Consider the following 15708-nt stretch of genomic DNA (forward strand, 5'->3'; position numbering starts at 1 on the left):
CAGTGAATCCAGTTTCTAAATCTCAGTGAAGCAAACCACAGTCAAGGCAGGCTCTCAGTCTGAGACGTGGTCCGGAGAGTGTTTATCTTCGTGAGTTTCCTGACCCGCTCACCCATCCTGTGAGGAGCTGCTGGGGGCTGTGGAGGCCTGGGCCTTACCTCGTCAGAGAAATCCGGATTCTGGGAATGGTGCAGAACTGCTGTGTGGGCAGCTGAGGTGAAGAGAGGCCCTCCAGGTTTTCCATAAATACACTGTTTAAAAAGTTATGAGGTGAATAGTTATGAGTGTCTGAGATTAACCCCGAGCACACACACACACAAATGTCACAACCCTTCAGTTACCAATCCTGGAACAAAGACGAATTTTGCGACACCTTGCCAGGCTTAGCTGACATCTAATTAACCTTGAACTTCTTTCACCTGCTGCCTTGTATTTATGATACCAGGGTGCTGCTGAAGAAAATGTGAAGGCTTTAATTCATCATGAAGCCATTGCATCGATGCTGAATACCTGCATCAGTTCATTACCTAACTTTTGATTACCCAGGAGGTAAGAGCTAATTTGTTCCATTCTGATTCCTGCAGGATGGCTTTCGGAAGGGGCCCACGGTACCCAGCTCTCGTTTAGAGTCCCAGGTAGTGAGTCCCCGGTGACCGTAGGTCTGGCTGGACCCCAGTCCCTGACATGCCAGCTCGCAACCAAGAATTCTGAGGTGGAAGGATAGGGCTGGTTCCAGTCTCCACCATATTGCGTTACTATTCTCTCCCCCCAGGGGATGTCATATGGCACTTCCTAGGCAGCTAGCTTAAAAGCTCCCTTCGCCCAAGGATCAGGGTCCCTCTTCTGCAGCCTGCTGATCTCTGCGTGATCCTTTTTTTTTTTTATTTAAAAAATTTTTTTTTCAACGTTTATTTATTTTTGGGACAGAGAGAGACAGAGCATGAATGGGGGAGGGGCAGAGAGAGAGGGAGACACAGAATCGGAAACAGGCTCCAGGCTCCGAGCCATCAGCCCAGAGCCCGACGCGGGGCTCGAACTCATGGACCGCGAGATCGTGACCTGGCTGAAGTCGGACGCTCAACCGACTGCACCACCCAGGCGCCCCTCTGCGTGATCCTTTAGAACACAATGAAACAGGAGACCCACACACCTGCCATTGCTAGAATTTTCCCCTTCAACACTACACTAGCAGGCCTGCTGTGCTTGCCATCTGGCCGTTGCCTTTGCTTGCTTGAAAATTCCATTTTGCTTAGTTTGTCTCTCCTGATGCTCACTAATGTTACTGCGGAACTTGGAACCTACAGGTACCGATGGAGGCTCAAGACTATTTTAAAGAACTCTTTCTCCGCTACATTGATTCTTCTTCTTCTGAATAATACTGCAAATCTCCTCGGTACTGAGAACAGGATTGGTACCTGACAGAGTGCTGTAAGAGATTATCTCAGATAATTGCAGGGGTGAGTTAGGAATTCGCTTTGTCCCTCACTATTTCATTCCTCTGACTCCTAGAAACTGGGAAGATCTGGCCACAGACCCACCGAAAAGAATTATCCTCTCTTTTTATGGGTTACTCTTTGTTGTTTGAAGTCCCTCACAGAAAAACAGTCTACATCAAATGTGAACTTTGAAAAATGACATCCAGTCGCAGTATGCAGTTTGTATAAACCTCGTGGTCTGATGGATCTTATTAAATCATGAGATCAACTGCAGGGACCGACTTTCCAGAGCCATTTCCCAGCTCCTCGGTCGCTGGGCCACACTTTCCTTCCCTGGATGTGGGCATCCCACAGGCCCGCTGCACCAGCCATCAAGTTCGTACACAGCAGCCCTGCCACACAGGCCGCATGAGGGCCCGCTGGGATGTGGCATTTGAAGTCAAGGATGCGGAATTGAGAGGCGGGCTAATCTCTGAAGAGGGAGAATCTTTGCATTTAGTCACACTAGAATGGTTTCCTTTTTCCCATATCGTGAAAAGCTAAACAAGGCTACAAGTCCGGCCTTTCCAGTAGGTGCAGTTAATGATGGCTATTAGATCAGGTACATTTTAGGAAATCTAAAACAGATGTATTGAATTGCTCCTCTTTCTTTTTTCTTTTCTTTAAAGTTTATTTATTTATTTTGAGAAGAGTCGAGAGAGAGAGAGAGAGAGAGAGAGAGAGAGAGAGCACACGCCCAAGTGGGGAATGGGCAGAGAGAGAGAGAGAGACAGAGGGAGAGAGACAGAATCCCAAGCAGGCCCTGCAATACCAACGCAGAGCTGGACGCAGGGCTCAAACCAATGAACCGCGAGATCGAGACCTGAGCCAAAGCCAGACGCTTAACCGACTGAGCCACCCAGGTGCCCCAAATTGCTGCTCTTTCAATCACATTCAGATAAAAAGCTCCTTGGTGGCAAAAAGAACCTGGGCACCTGCCCTCCCCCTGGATGCTGGGTCCCCGTGAAGACTTGGCTCACCTTCACGGGCTTGGCACCTTCTTCGTCAGAGTTTTTGAATTCAACGCACACGGTTATGTTTCGAGCCTAAAATTACAGAGAGGGAAAATGGAAATTGTAATTTCCTGTTAAATAACACCAAAAAACAATCCAAAAGTCTAAAATAAGTAGCTTCTAATTAAATCTGAAAAATGTATAATACCCGACACTTTCTTGTGACATTATCCACAGTGTTCAGAAATAGCAGAAGGATTTGGAGATATTATTTAAAAGGAAGAAAAAACTCATATCAAAAGGAGGCAGGTGTGCTATTTTCGGAGTATCTTAAGAAACTGAAAATAAAAGAAGTCTAGAACAAAATAATTTAGGGCTGATTTTAGAAAGGATTATTAATATGTTATAATACGGTGCATCCTTAAGCACCTTTAAGGTGAAACTCATCACTGTCCCTTATGAAGCATTTTCTGCAAATGGATTTTATTCCAAAATATTGACCTATGATAATTTGTACTTGAACTTTCTTTTTTTTAAAAAAATTTTTTTTTCAACGTTTATTTATTTTTGGGACAGAGAGAGACAGAGCATGAAGGGGGGAGGGGAAGAGAGAGAGAGGGAGACACAGAATCAGAAACAGGCTCCAGGCTCTGAGCCATCAGCCCAGAGCCCGACGCGGGGCTCGAACTCACGGACCGCGAGATCGTGACCTGGCTGAAGTCGGACGCTCAACCAACTGCGCCACCCAGGCGCCCCAAGTACTTGAACTTTCAAAAAACCCTCTTAATATGGTCTCAATAGGGTGCAGAGAGAGCATAACATCTTGGAAGTATATTGTACCTTGTTGAAACATTTCTGGCTATCATACTTGAGGTGCTTGGGGTAAATGTAAATTTGATTTTTGTATACTCTATAAGGACGACAATACTTTGTTGAGTCGTAAACAAATTCTTCCACCTCCACCGTGGGTTCTGGTTGAGCCGTCACATCGAAAGGCTTGACAGGGATAAAGGACGATGTTACACAGTCTTTAAAAATCAGAAAATAAGAGTTTGTCATTTAACTTGATTGTTTACAGTGAACAATACTTAACGTATTTCAACATGAATCCAGTTGAAATAGAAACTCCATTTGTAAAGGAATTTTTATTTTATTTTTTAAAGTTTATTTATTTATTTTAAGCAAGAGACAGAGGGCAGGGGAGGGATAGAGAGGGAGAGAGACAGAGAATCCCAAGCAGGCTCCACACTGTCAGCATGGAGCCTGACGTGGGGCTTGAAGCCATGAACTGTGAGACCGTGACCTGAACCTAAACCAAGAGTCAGACGCTTAACCAACTGAGCCACCCAAGAGCCCCAAGTAAAGGAGTTTATGTTAAGTTATGCTAGCGTGAAAAATTTGTAGCAGGCAAAGATGACAGATAAGCTATTTAACATTCAAACTGATGTCTCAAAATATTGGTAAATCTTTTGGATGGATTTGTAACTATTTTCTTTGTGCACTGGGCTTCACATAGAAAGTAAATTTTAGTTAATGATTCTCCAAGCACGTTAACCTGCGATTATAAAGATTAACCCACCGGCATTTACTGTAACATAAAAAGAATACACATATTGATATATGACCAAACAAAACTTTGTCCAGTGGGTCTATCATGGGTAGTACTTAATGGATTGATAGTAAGTTTTCTCTATGGAATGATTTCACAACACAAGCCTGAAGCCCCTCTGCATTAGTTGATACGACTATTCTATTTTTCTCTCCAGTTTTTACAATCTTTAAAAATCTAGCCTTGTAGGAACAGCCTAAGGAAAATACAAAAAAATCAAAACTTATGTCACTAAATAGTTTGGAGGCTGACGTTGTGGTTACTGGAAGACAGGAAGGCCTTCTACCTTTCTTTACCCCATCTGGAATTTTCCTGCGTTCAAGAAAGCAAAATGGTTAGCTAAATATGCTTGGGAATCAGATTACATTTTTTTCCCCCCAAAACCAATTATGGTATTGTTATTATATGTTCAAGTTTCTCTAATGTCCTACAGTCATTTCAAACAGATTATTTTAGCTTCCTCTTTTGTTATTTTTCTCTTCTACAGGTAATAAAAGACGCATCCCACAAATCAGGTAGAGGCAATGGCTTAGTTTATTCTTTGCTTTTCCACACCAATCAATATAAAAGTGATCTGGAGCCATGGCTTAGTTTAGAATGCTCATTTTATTTCAATATTAAAATGATTTGTGGAAAAACTATAAGAATGAAAAACCTCGTAGTGTTAATGGGAACTCAATATCCTGCAGTAATAATCCTCTCTCTGTAGTTCATTTTAGGATGCCTTTATTCATTCTTTGCATCATTGAGAAAGTCACTAGAAGGCATAATCAGAAGTAACAAAACTACACAAACCAGTCTCACGCCTTGAGAAATAAATTCTGAAACTCTTATTTATAAGTCTAATAAAAGCTCCTTCTAAAATTCAGATTTTCACTGACATAAATGGGACTTTTGACCATATTCTGAGGAAGATACATGCTCTCTGGGTAATAACAGAGTCTAAAAATATTCCAGTTCTAATCACCACGTGGTCACTTGGGTGGCTACCCACGGTGTTCAGAGGACCCCTCTGGCAGCACAGTGTCGGGGGGCCAGCCCTGTATTTTGAGTCAGAGGAACTGAATAGAATATAAATTCTCCCATTATGGGTTATTGCTTTATCCATCTATCTGAACCTGCCATTCCTCATTTGCAGCCCTCCAGGGTTTTGAGGATTAAATGGCATAATTTAATACCTTGCTGGATGCATGGTATTAAACCAGATAAATATTAGGTTACACTGAATATAGTTCCTCTCCTATCATACTTACAGTTTGTCTTAATGGAAAAATAAGAAGCCCCGAATTTCTGTAGAATAACGAATTCCATTTATCCCAAACTTTGAGAGAAAAACCTCCCAAACTATTATAATTAACCAACTATCCAACCAACCCACCAACCCACCAGCCCACCAGCCAACCAACCAAAAGACCACTAACTATTCAGAACTCTACAAGCAAATCATGACATCATCATCATACTTGGATGCTCCAAAGGAATGTTGTCCACAGCAATATCCAGGCTTCCAGGGATGGTCTGCGTTTTGCTTATTCTGTCAGCCCTGTGAAAGCAGGGAACACGAACACACACACACACACACACACACACACACACACACACACTGAATTATTCTAGTTGTCAGGAAAAAAGTCAACTGTAAATCTGAGCTTTGATAGGAGTAAACAGTAGAACCCTAAACACACTGGTGAAAGATTTCATTTAGCTGGTTTTATATTGAAAAACTAAAATTTATGTAATCTTGCAAATGAAAATAGAAATCAGTGAGGGCTCAAATTACAGGTATTCTGACGAATGTCTAGATTTATTTGCATCTATTTTGGATACCATGTACAGAAATGGCCACACAAGTACAAGAGTAAATAGATAGTTTTTGTTAACAAAAAGTACTAGTATTTTAATGGGTTTAAGCGATTTACTTTCATGAGGACTCTTTAGAAGTCTTTTTTTCTTAATTTTTTTTAATGTTTGTATTTATTTTTGAGACAGAGAGAGACAGAGCATGAGCGGGGAAGGGGCAGAGAGAGAGGGAGACACAGAATCTGAAGCAGGCTCCAGGCTCTGAGCTGTCAGCATAGAGCCCGACGCGGGGCTAGAACTCACAGACTGTGAGATCATGACCTGAGCTGAAGTCGGACGTTTAAACGACTGAGCCACCCAGGCACCCCAAGACTCTTTAGAAGTCTTAAGGGCAAGGGTGGTCTTTGCTACAATTGTTAAGTGGACGGTCTGTTTGTTCCCTCTTCACCAACAATCAAGGAGGACAAAGAGCCTTTCTCTGCCCTTGGTTCTTCTGCCTTCTCCCTCTTTTGTACCCACCCCCCCCCTTTGTAAATGTGTGCAGACACCCTCTCACCAAGTATCCCTGACCCCACATTCTCCCTTTCTACCAAAACCTTTTTGCCTATCCTCCTTCCTAATGAGATGAAAGTTGCTGATAACAGTTTCAAGTTAGGTCTTCTAGAAAACCTAATAGAATAATTATAGTGGTGGGTCAGAGCCAGCTCTTCCCAGCTTATGAGAGCTGCCTGTTAAGTCTTCAATTACTTTGCCTGCTAGTTGTTAAATACAGCCCTTATTAAAAGTGAAATTGTATCAAATTTCCATTAAACAAATTCTATGACACACCAAGGTAATAATGAGCAAAGTGATCAAAAATGATCACTTAGAAGTATTTTACTACATGGTGAGATATCCATGAATGTGTCTGGTGGAAATGTTATATGACGGTGCGCGCATCTCTTCCAAAACCCATGTTCGGTGAAGTCCCATCAGGAGCTCGAAATTAGCAATGCTACCATTTACACGACAGAAATTGGCCATCAGTACAAATCTGTTTTTCCCCCTTGAGGGTCAGACAGTCAGGGTTTATCAGCACACTGTTGACAATAAATACCACAAAGTGTGAGGGGTCTAGGAAATAATTTAATGTTTTACCAGTAGGGCATTATGTATTCTAGATGCCCTGTAACTGCCAGAGTGATAATTTTCTTTTCTATACGTGGACAATATGGGTTTTGCAAGAATTTAATCTTCTGTGAATATCAGATTACCCCCAAACATTTTGTCCCTTTTGTTCTGCTCAGCATTGTAACTTTTCATACTTTCGTACACTGGCAAAAAAGGTAAAGAGGTAAAACACTATTTGCTCCCACTTAGTGGCTTCAGTAGCCTTTGGAAAGACTATGGTAGGAGCTTTGACCGGGAAGTCTGATGAAGTCAAGAGCAGGGGGCATCTCCTCATGTAAGGAGTGGTCTTGTAGGATCACAAAGCAGTAGTTTCCCCCAAGATTTTACTTTTCACCTTTATTTTGCTTTCTAAAGTTTGTATTCTTTTTTTCAGAATAAAAAACGAGCATTGGGAAAACTTCCCTTCTAGTTAAATAGAGACATATTCTCTACTGAAGATACAGAAGGTATTAGTTATGTTTGTTTCATAGTAATGCATTATTTGTGCTCTGGATAAACAAAATTAATTGACAGGAGATCGTTGATTCTTAGATGGGAGAGATAGAGAGTTAACATTTAGGGATGTTAGGGATTGGGTATCAGGGGACTAACAGTTTAAGGGAAGTTGCTCGTCATGAAAGATCTTATCATCGCCCGACGTTGAATGCATGGTGATATTTAAAAGATGTTGTGGGTTTTATTAAGTTTTTTCTTCTTTTAGCACTAACTTTCACTGTGTTTTCCAAAAGCATTGGAATGACAGAAATATTATGAATTACTATAGTCACAGCAATGAATTTCTCTGTGGAATTTCAAAACATAGTTCTAAAATTCCTTAACATCCTTCCTAATTAGAGGCGTCTGTGTCTCTGTTATTTTAATCTGGGCTCTGTGACAGCCTGACAGTATATTAATGGCAGAAATGCTATTGCGAGAGTTTCGGGGCCTTGGTCTTAGGAAACTGGTAGTGATCCTTTTCTCTCCCTTGGGACACTTACTCTCAGAAGCCAGCTCTCTTTCCATGAGGAAGTGATAGTATCTCATGGAGAGGCTCCCAGGGAGAAGAGCCAAGGTCTCTAGTCTACAGCTCCCGCTGAGCTCCCAATCAATAGCCAAGTCCACTTGCCAGTCATTAAATGAGCCATCTGGAATGTGGATCCTCTGGTTCCAGCTGAACTCTGCCAACTGATGCCATGTGCAGAAAAGACAAGCTCTCCTCTCTCAACCAGGCTCGAATTAGAGACTCATGGAAAATAAATGATATTATTCTTTTAAGCTACTAAATTTTGGTGTGATCTGTTACAGAGAGATAATAGTTATCTGACATGGTTTTATGTTTCACACTCCTTCCATACGATTGTGGCAAATTTTCTTTTGTTAGGTCATTGAGGCATTTGTGAAGTCATCTGTAAAGCTTCTACTTTCTGGGGGAGTTTGGCCATTTGAGAAATCAGGTTAACCAGGTATTGTTTATGCAGAGTTAATAAATCAATAGTAGCAATGTAGCTGATTCATGTTAATTTCAAGAGTATCCCAACACCCTACCTTCTGTAATCTGATACTAGTTTTAGCAGGTCCTCGGTTGAAATCTTGCTACTTTCTTGTCTATACAATGGTGAAAATCTTGAGTCTCTGTCCACATTTCCCTGGTTGTCCTTAAATACTGATCTGAAAGAAAAGGATATTTGTTCAGATTGGTATGTGAATATTGTTTACCGGGTTGTGTTTTTAAGGTGACAAATGATTCAATTTCCCATCCGTAATGGAAGAAACTCCAGGAACTTATGAAATAAAAAGACAAACTCCTTAGACAAAAGTTTCATTTAAACACTGTATTTGTTGTCTTTAATTCCTTATTTTCAACTCAGTCTCTAGACAGACAGCAGCCCACCCATATTCCAACTACATCCTTTTATGATTTAGTAACATATCAAAACTTTGGAGGATTGCGAGAGTGGAGAGGAACAGGTTAGTCCTTTTTTCATTACTTTCTGGGCAAGCTAGGGCTACTTTGATCTGGATGCTGCCATCAGAATTTACGAATAGTGAAAAAGGGGTAAGGTCGTACATGTGGGTCTAGGGGGCCAGGCTCTTGAAACATTCTCCTGGAGATAAACATGCCCACGTCCTAAATTTTAAGACACAGACAAAGGTAAACTAAGGAACACTTGAGTCAGAATCTTGTATTACATAAAGAAAGCACCATGAACATGAGCCATTGATTGTCTATTTCACTGGAACTAGACAGAGTTAGTTAAAATACGTAAGTTGTTTTTGTCCAAATAGTATAGTAATGTCAGGCAATACAAGCTAGTATACATAACATGCTTAATGTTAGCTTTTCTCCTTCAAAATTAATTATACTCTGTGCCTATCAAAAAAATTAGAACCGTGTATAGTTGATTTTCCAGTAATCTTAGAGAGCTGCTGAAGTTTTATTTCTTCTAGCTTAAGGAGCTTGACTAGACTATTTCATTACTCTTGAAATTAACCAAAGATTTCCAAACACCAAATAACCAAAATACACAGGCCGACGTGGCCATTTAGATAGATATCTGATCATAGAGCTGTAGTGTCAAATAATACCGAAAATGGGCCAGAATCATACTTTTTAGACTCCTTCCACCTTTCTGCTCATTTTTCTCTGTTAAGTGGTAAGTGAGGGGAAATTTTTCATTCTGGGGAAGCAGAATGAGAAACTATTTAATTCGAAGATTTTATTTAAATATCACACAGGGCTTCTGTACGGGTGTGTGGCATGTTGAAACCAATACGATGTATTTTCAACACAGGAGGAGGTCAAACTGACCTTGAGTAGTGTTGTTGTTGTTGTTTGTAATTAACCAGTCATTACAAATGTATCACTAGACGTGAGCTGTAAAACTCGTTCCTGCTTTTATCCGCAGCTCTGTCGTGCAAACAGCTCACTTACACTGGACACGTTGTAAAGAGGGTGAAGAACGCAGGGCCAGGGAGAAGAGCTGCTCACAGCCCCCTACACGCTGTCCTTGCTTAATAAATATGCTAACTGGCAAGAGAACAGAGAACTGACTCATGCACACAGATGGTTTCGGGATGGCAGGATGCTGTGCCCAGTTCCAGCTGCCACAGTTGGGCAATGATCCGTATATGGTGAGGGTCTCAAAACCGCGACGTTTGGGGGATGACTGAAGAAAATGTGGGATTTAGCTGCAGGAAAAGAAGCCCAGGTGTCCCTGAGAGCCTCAATCACGAGCAGCATGAAGAGCTGTGACACAGAAAGAATGGGGCATATTTCTGTAGCTAATGTTAAGACAAAACACAAAAGTAATTGTCATGCAGTTGAAAAAAAAAATATATATATATTTTTTAATGTTTATTTTATTTTTGAGACAGAGAGAGACACAGCACGAGCAGGGAAAGGGCAGAGAGAGAGGGAGACACAGAATGTGAAGCAGGCTCCAGGCTCTGAGCTGTCAGCACAGAGCCCGACGCGGGGCTCAAACTCACAAACTGTGAGATCATGACCTGAGCCGAAGTCGGACGCTTAACCGACTGAGCCACCCAGGCGCCCCGAAAAATATATTTTTTTAAATGAGTTATTTAATCACTAGACCTATAGAAAGAAGGAAGGAACCATTGTGGGATGCACTTGAGTTTTGGTCATTGGGAGGATTCAGAGGTTGGACAACCGTTTGTTGGGGATGTTAGACTGTGTGCCTTTTGTAAACACATAGATGGAAGAATGAAGTTTTTAATGGAGTTTTATTCAATTTTAAAGAAATTCCAGGGTTGTGCGCCAATCCATTTAGAATATCGTGTAAGGTGGGTTAAAAGGAATCAGAGTTGGGGCACCTGGGTGGCTCAAGAGGTTGGGCGTCTGACTTTGGCTCGTGGGTTTGAGCCCTGTGTCAGGCTCTGCATTGACAGCTAGGAGCCTGCAGCTAGCTTCATATCCTCTGTCTCTCTCTCTCTCTCTACTCCTCCCCTATTTGTGCTCTCTCTCTCTCTCTAAAATAAATAAATAAACTTAAAAAAAAAAAGAAATCAGAGTCCTGGCATGGATTTTGACACATATAATTGTGGGATCCATATGCATGGAAAAAGTTCCCTTTAACCACATGACACTTTTGTAGGGGTCAACTTTCCCCCAAATCAAAGCATGTAAAATACCCATGGTAGCCATATGAATGTATTCTCTTTACCTACTCCAAGAATAACCTTTTTTTTTCTTTTTTATTGTAAAATATCACAATAGCTGCCAAAAATAAGAACACACATCAAATTAATTTCAGAAAAAAATGTTCACAGTGATGAGCATCTGTGTGTGTGTGTGTGTGTGTGTGTGTGCGTGTGTGTGTGTGTGTGTGTGTGTGTGTGTGTGTAGCAGCGGGTGGGACGGTTGGATCTGGGTAAAAATATGGTCATAAGCTAAACTGTCAATTCTACCCTTTTTAGTGGCAGTTGATCTTAGGGCCAAAGTGTTTCAGGGTACACTCAAAGCTACGCTGTTAGGCAAACTGCAATCTAGAAAATATAGTAGGAAAAAAAGGAGGCCAAACATCCAGCAGAATCAATAGAATATTGAAATATGTCAGCTAATGGCTTGAGTAACCACGAGCCCTCCTCTGATGCAGTTGCCATTTTATTTGAAGCAATTTCCACATTGTGAGGGGGACTAAAATCTTCTTTGGCTGGATCTGGTACTTATTTTTGTGATTAGTTATTCCAAGGGGTTTAACATGAAATCTTTCAACCTATGCTGCTAACCATTTTTTTTTTCTGAGATGTCAGAGATGTTTACGTGAATGTAAACCATGTATTTATGTGCACAAATTGGTGGTGCCTCCTGTTTCCTAACCTACAGCCAAACCACTCATCAGGCATCAATGGAGCATGAGCTTGTGGTTTTGTTGACTTTCTTGTCCTAGACGTAATTACTTCGATAGGAATATTGTCAGCCTTCCTAGAAACCTCATCCGTCTTTCTTCCAGCATATTTTATTAGACAACTTCACTGTACAATTGTTACTTCTTCTCCTAACTGCTCAGTAAAGGGTAATGCTTTTCCTTCTCTACCCCACCATATTCTTCGCTGTGCCAAATTTACCAGAAAGGGGGACTTGTTGCAGAAAATATGATCTCCCCAGGTGACTTAATAATCATATAAGAATAGTGACTGCAGACAATGGTTATCTTTTGCTGGGTACATATCTGTGCTTGTTAATCTCTGCAACTGTAGATTATGTATTATCATTCCTCTTTTGTACATTAAAAAAAAAGCTAGGGTAAAGATAGCCTATGAGTACTTGCCTAAGTTCATTTGGCTATTAAGTACAGTATAGATTTCAAAACCAGCTCTGGCTCTCAAATGACTGCTTCTAAAACCTCACAACAGTGCTGAGCCATTTAACAGAAAATGTGTTTGCCGTTGTAAGTTTGCTATACTGGAATATTTCTCTTTTGCCAAAAGATATCTTATTATGCCCCAACAGGTTTTCTTGTGGGAATTGAGAATACTTATCAACATGAAAGAGTTTAACCAGCAAATTATGACTAGTTATCCTTTCTCTGGAAGCTTGGGAGAAATAAACACAACGAAATTCAACATAAAGGTTCAGTACATTCGGATAATGTCTGTTCCAGGCATCATGTACTGGCATTAGCTGTCCCTGCAGGGCGAGAGGCACAGAGAGACAGAGTGATACGTGTGATCCACTTTATGCCAAGTGCTTTCGTAGCTGAGATTGCCTCCATTGCCCACGAGGCAGGCCTTGTCAGTTTCATCGTGTGGTTGGGACCCTGAGAACTGGGAGGAAACTGGAGTAAAGTTACCGTCTGTAAGTGGTGGCCTGAATTGGACCGTGTTTGTCCAACTCCTGGATCTGGTCTCTTTCTCCCTCACTACAGGGCTGCATTGGAGAGACTGTGCAAGTCTGTCCTGGTTTCCTGTTGCTCATATTTCCACCTTTCCCTCCCCTGCACCTACCTGCCCCCGACTTCAAGTAACAAGCTCACAATGATAACAAATATTGGTAGATTCACTCTGGTTATGCTCATCCCTGGGTACTGGGAGACCTAAAAATGGCTAAAATTAACAGACGCTGTCTTCCTTCTGAAGTTACCACCATTGGGACAATGTTACCAATGTTCAAAGGAATACTTACTAGGCTGTCTTACTTCATGGCACGCTAATTAACCTATTTTTATTTATTTATTTTTATTTTTAAAAATGTTTAAAATGTTTATTATTTATTTTTGAAAGAGAGCGAGAGAGAGCGCGTGAATGAGAAAGGGAGGGGCATAGAGAGGGAGAGAGAGAATCCCAAGCGGGCTTTGCACTCAGTACTCAGTACAGAGCCCGACATGGAGCTCAATCCCAAGACTGTGAGATTATGACCCGAGCCGACACCAAGAGTTGACTGCTTAACCGACTGAGCCACCCAGGCGCCCTGACCTTTTAAAGTTAATTTGGTTTATACATCGCTGACCTTTTTGTCCTCGTGTCTATGCCAGGCTTTTCCTCTTTTAAGAAATTCTTACACACATAAGGATGCAAAGAAATTGAGGAGGACAACTGTAATTGATCTTTAACCAGACCTGAAAAGCAATTCTTGTTTTTATGCAGAGGTTCTATGTCCGGGAGGATGATTCCATCCTTAGTGTCGACATAACTCAGCGTTTCCATCAGAAAGTGAGCCAGTACTGACAAATCTGGCTATGCTAATCAGTGCCAAAATCAAAGAGAGCTTAAATGATCAAACTGATGGTTTCCTCTGGACATCCATACATAGGCCTATGCCCTACACATAGATGAAAATACGCAGCTGCATAATAAATCACAATGCTGCCATTTGGATGTTATGCACACTAAACTTTCAGGCCTGATATAATGTCAAACGTTTAATAAACCAAATATGCATAATAAACAGGTTATGACTTTGATCCCACCAAGAAGCCGTAGTATATCTGGTCGTGCACACACTGTGCACATATCATAGCCCCAATCTATTATACTCTGTCTTGCTGAATTGTCTTGTAAAGCACATGTTTCCGGGGAGCCCCGAATGTTTATGAAGATGACACCATTAATATTTTTCCAGGTTTTGGTATATCACACATAACAGGTAACAGAGAGGTGTTCAAACAGGTTTCCAACGCAGACTTGTAAACGTATGACTGTTCTGTTGGTTACAGATGTCAACCTACCTTACTGCCCAAGCAAACGGCATGTGGTACTTCCCCAACTTGCTGCAGAACTGCCTGTTGGATTTCAGTATCTTTTGTGCATACTAAGGGAAAAGTAAATCAAAATATTGTTTAGAACACCTCTTCCCAAACTGTCCAAGGAAAACACTAATAGATACTTTTCCACATTATCTTGTACTGAAACTCGGAAGGTCTGTCTGTCTGCCTTACTGGCCTGCCGATTCTGTCTTGTAAAGAACCAAATGATCTCCTCTGTGTTCAAACTACTGTATTATGTTTTTCGTTCTTTTCACTCTGGATATTTCAAATATAGAAAATACGCTTGTCTTGGAACAGCGACTTTTTCTTCCCTTTTATCAGACTGGAAAGGTCTTACAACATCGAATGGAAAGCGTTTTCAAATTTACACCCACAGACCATCTTATACCCTTATTCGTTATGGCAGAGGTTGGCGAATGTATTCTGCAGAGGATCGCAGTAAGTATATTGGGCTTTGTGGACCACGTGGTCTTTGTCATGGCTCCTCTGTCTCTGTAGCAAGAAAGCGGCCATTAGGCAATCCGTAAATGATGGGAGTGTGACTGTGTAAATAAAACTTTATTGACAGAAACAGGTGGCAGGTGGATCTGGCCTGCACATTGTAGTTTGCCAAACCCCGAATCTCATGAATATGTTAAACACTGCCCTAAATTGTTACACATGCTCAAATTCCATTCTTATGCAGTCTTTCCCTAATACATTTCCCTTGCATGAAAAATACAGACTTTTAATATTTATTTCCTACCAACTAGTGACATTTGATTATTAAAGACAATATGGTTGGAGAAAAAAGAAAAAATTTTCTGTTGTCCTATCATTTGAAGAACTCCCAGCACATCCTTTACTCTGTTGTCACTTCAGTGTTAGAATAATTTGACCTACAGTTATCTGTCTTACTCTTTCACTTAGTTCATCATCAGTAATCTGTATTCACTTGCTTTTAGTCAGATTAATCCTCACTCTTCATTATTGCTAACATTTTGATCCTTGGAGTGAAGATTTTATACACATTTAAGTTGATTTCTACTAAGAGATGATCAGAAGTCAGAAGCTGCTTGGTCGAAACACATACACCAAGAATATATACTTTAAAATTTGCCCGATGGATATTCGTTTCAGTAACCAGCGACTATTTTGAGACTCACATTTACCAAGCTTGATAATTCATTAAGGCAGTGTGATTCTATATCCTGAAAGCAGCCTAAATTATTTATGGAAAAGATTATGCATTACCTTGTTGGAGTCCGGATTTTTAATATAAGGTTCAGCACCACTTGCAATGTTCCCCATCAGTACTTTTTCGATTTTGGCCACCAAAACAATGTCAGAATGTGGATTGCTTACAGAAAATATAGCCTATGTACGAAGAAAACAACTAATAAGCATCTAGGGATGCATACTGAAGACATTGACAAAATTTCTTTTTTTTTTTTTTTTTTTTTTTAAAGGGACAGCTTTTAGGGAATTTTTAGTTGGGAAACCAACTGTATTCTTTG

The 15708-nt window shown here is 40.8% G+C and overlaps 1 protein-coding gene across 16 annotated transcripts in view; it reads right to left on the reverse strand.

Annotated features, from left to right (window-relative positions):
* DOCK10 (dedicator of cytokinesis 10) overlaps positions 1–15708 on the reverse strand; it is a 271379-nt gene that overhangs the window by 78619 nt on the left and 177052 nt on the right. For all 16 annotated transcript variants that reach the window (XM_045034551.1, XM_023259740.2, XM_023259739.2 and 13 more), the window contains exons 13-19: positions 15446–15568; positions 14174–14256; positions 8532–8654; positions 5501–5580; positions 3269–3456; positions 2456–2521; positions 159–251 (exon numbers count right to left, since the gene is read on the reverse strand). In XM_045034551.1, coding sequence (XP_044890486.1) covers positions 159–251; positions 2456–2521; positions 3269–3456; positions 5501–5580; positions 8532–8654; positions 14174–14256; positions 15446–15568 — 756 coding nt within the window. The remainder of the gene's footprint in view (positions 1–158; positions 252–2455; positions 2522–3268; positions 3457–5500; positions 5581–8531; positions 8655–14173; positions 14257–15445; positions 15569–15708) is intronic.

This window comes from Felis catus, chromosome C1, assembly GCF_018350175.1.
Source record: "Felis catus isolate Fca126 chromosome C1, F.catus_Fca126_mat1.0, whole genome shotgun sequence".
Taxonomy (NCBI): Eukaryota; Metazoa; Chordata; class Mammalia; order Carnivora; family Felidae; genus Felis; species Felis catus.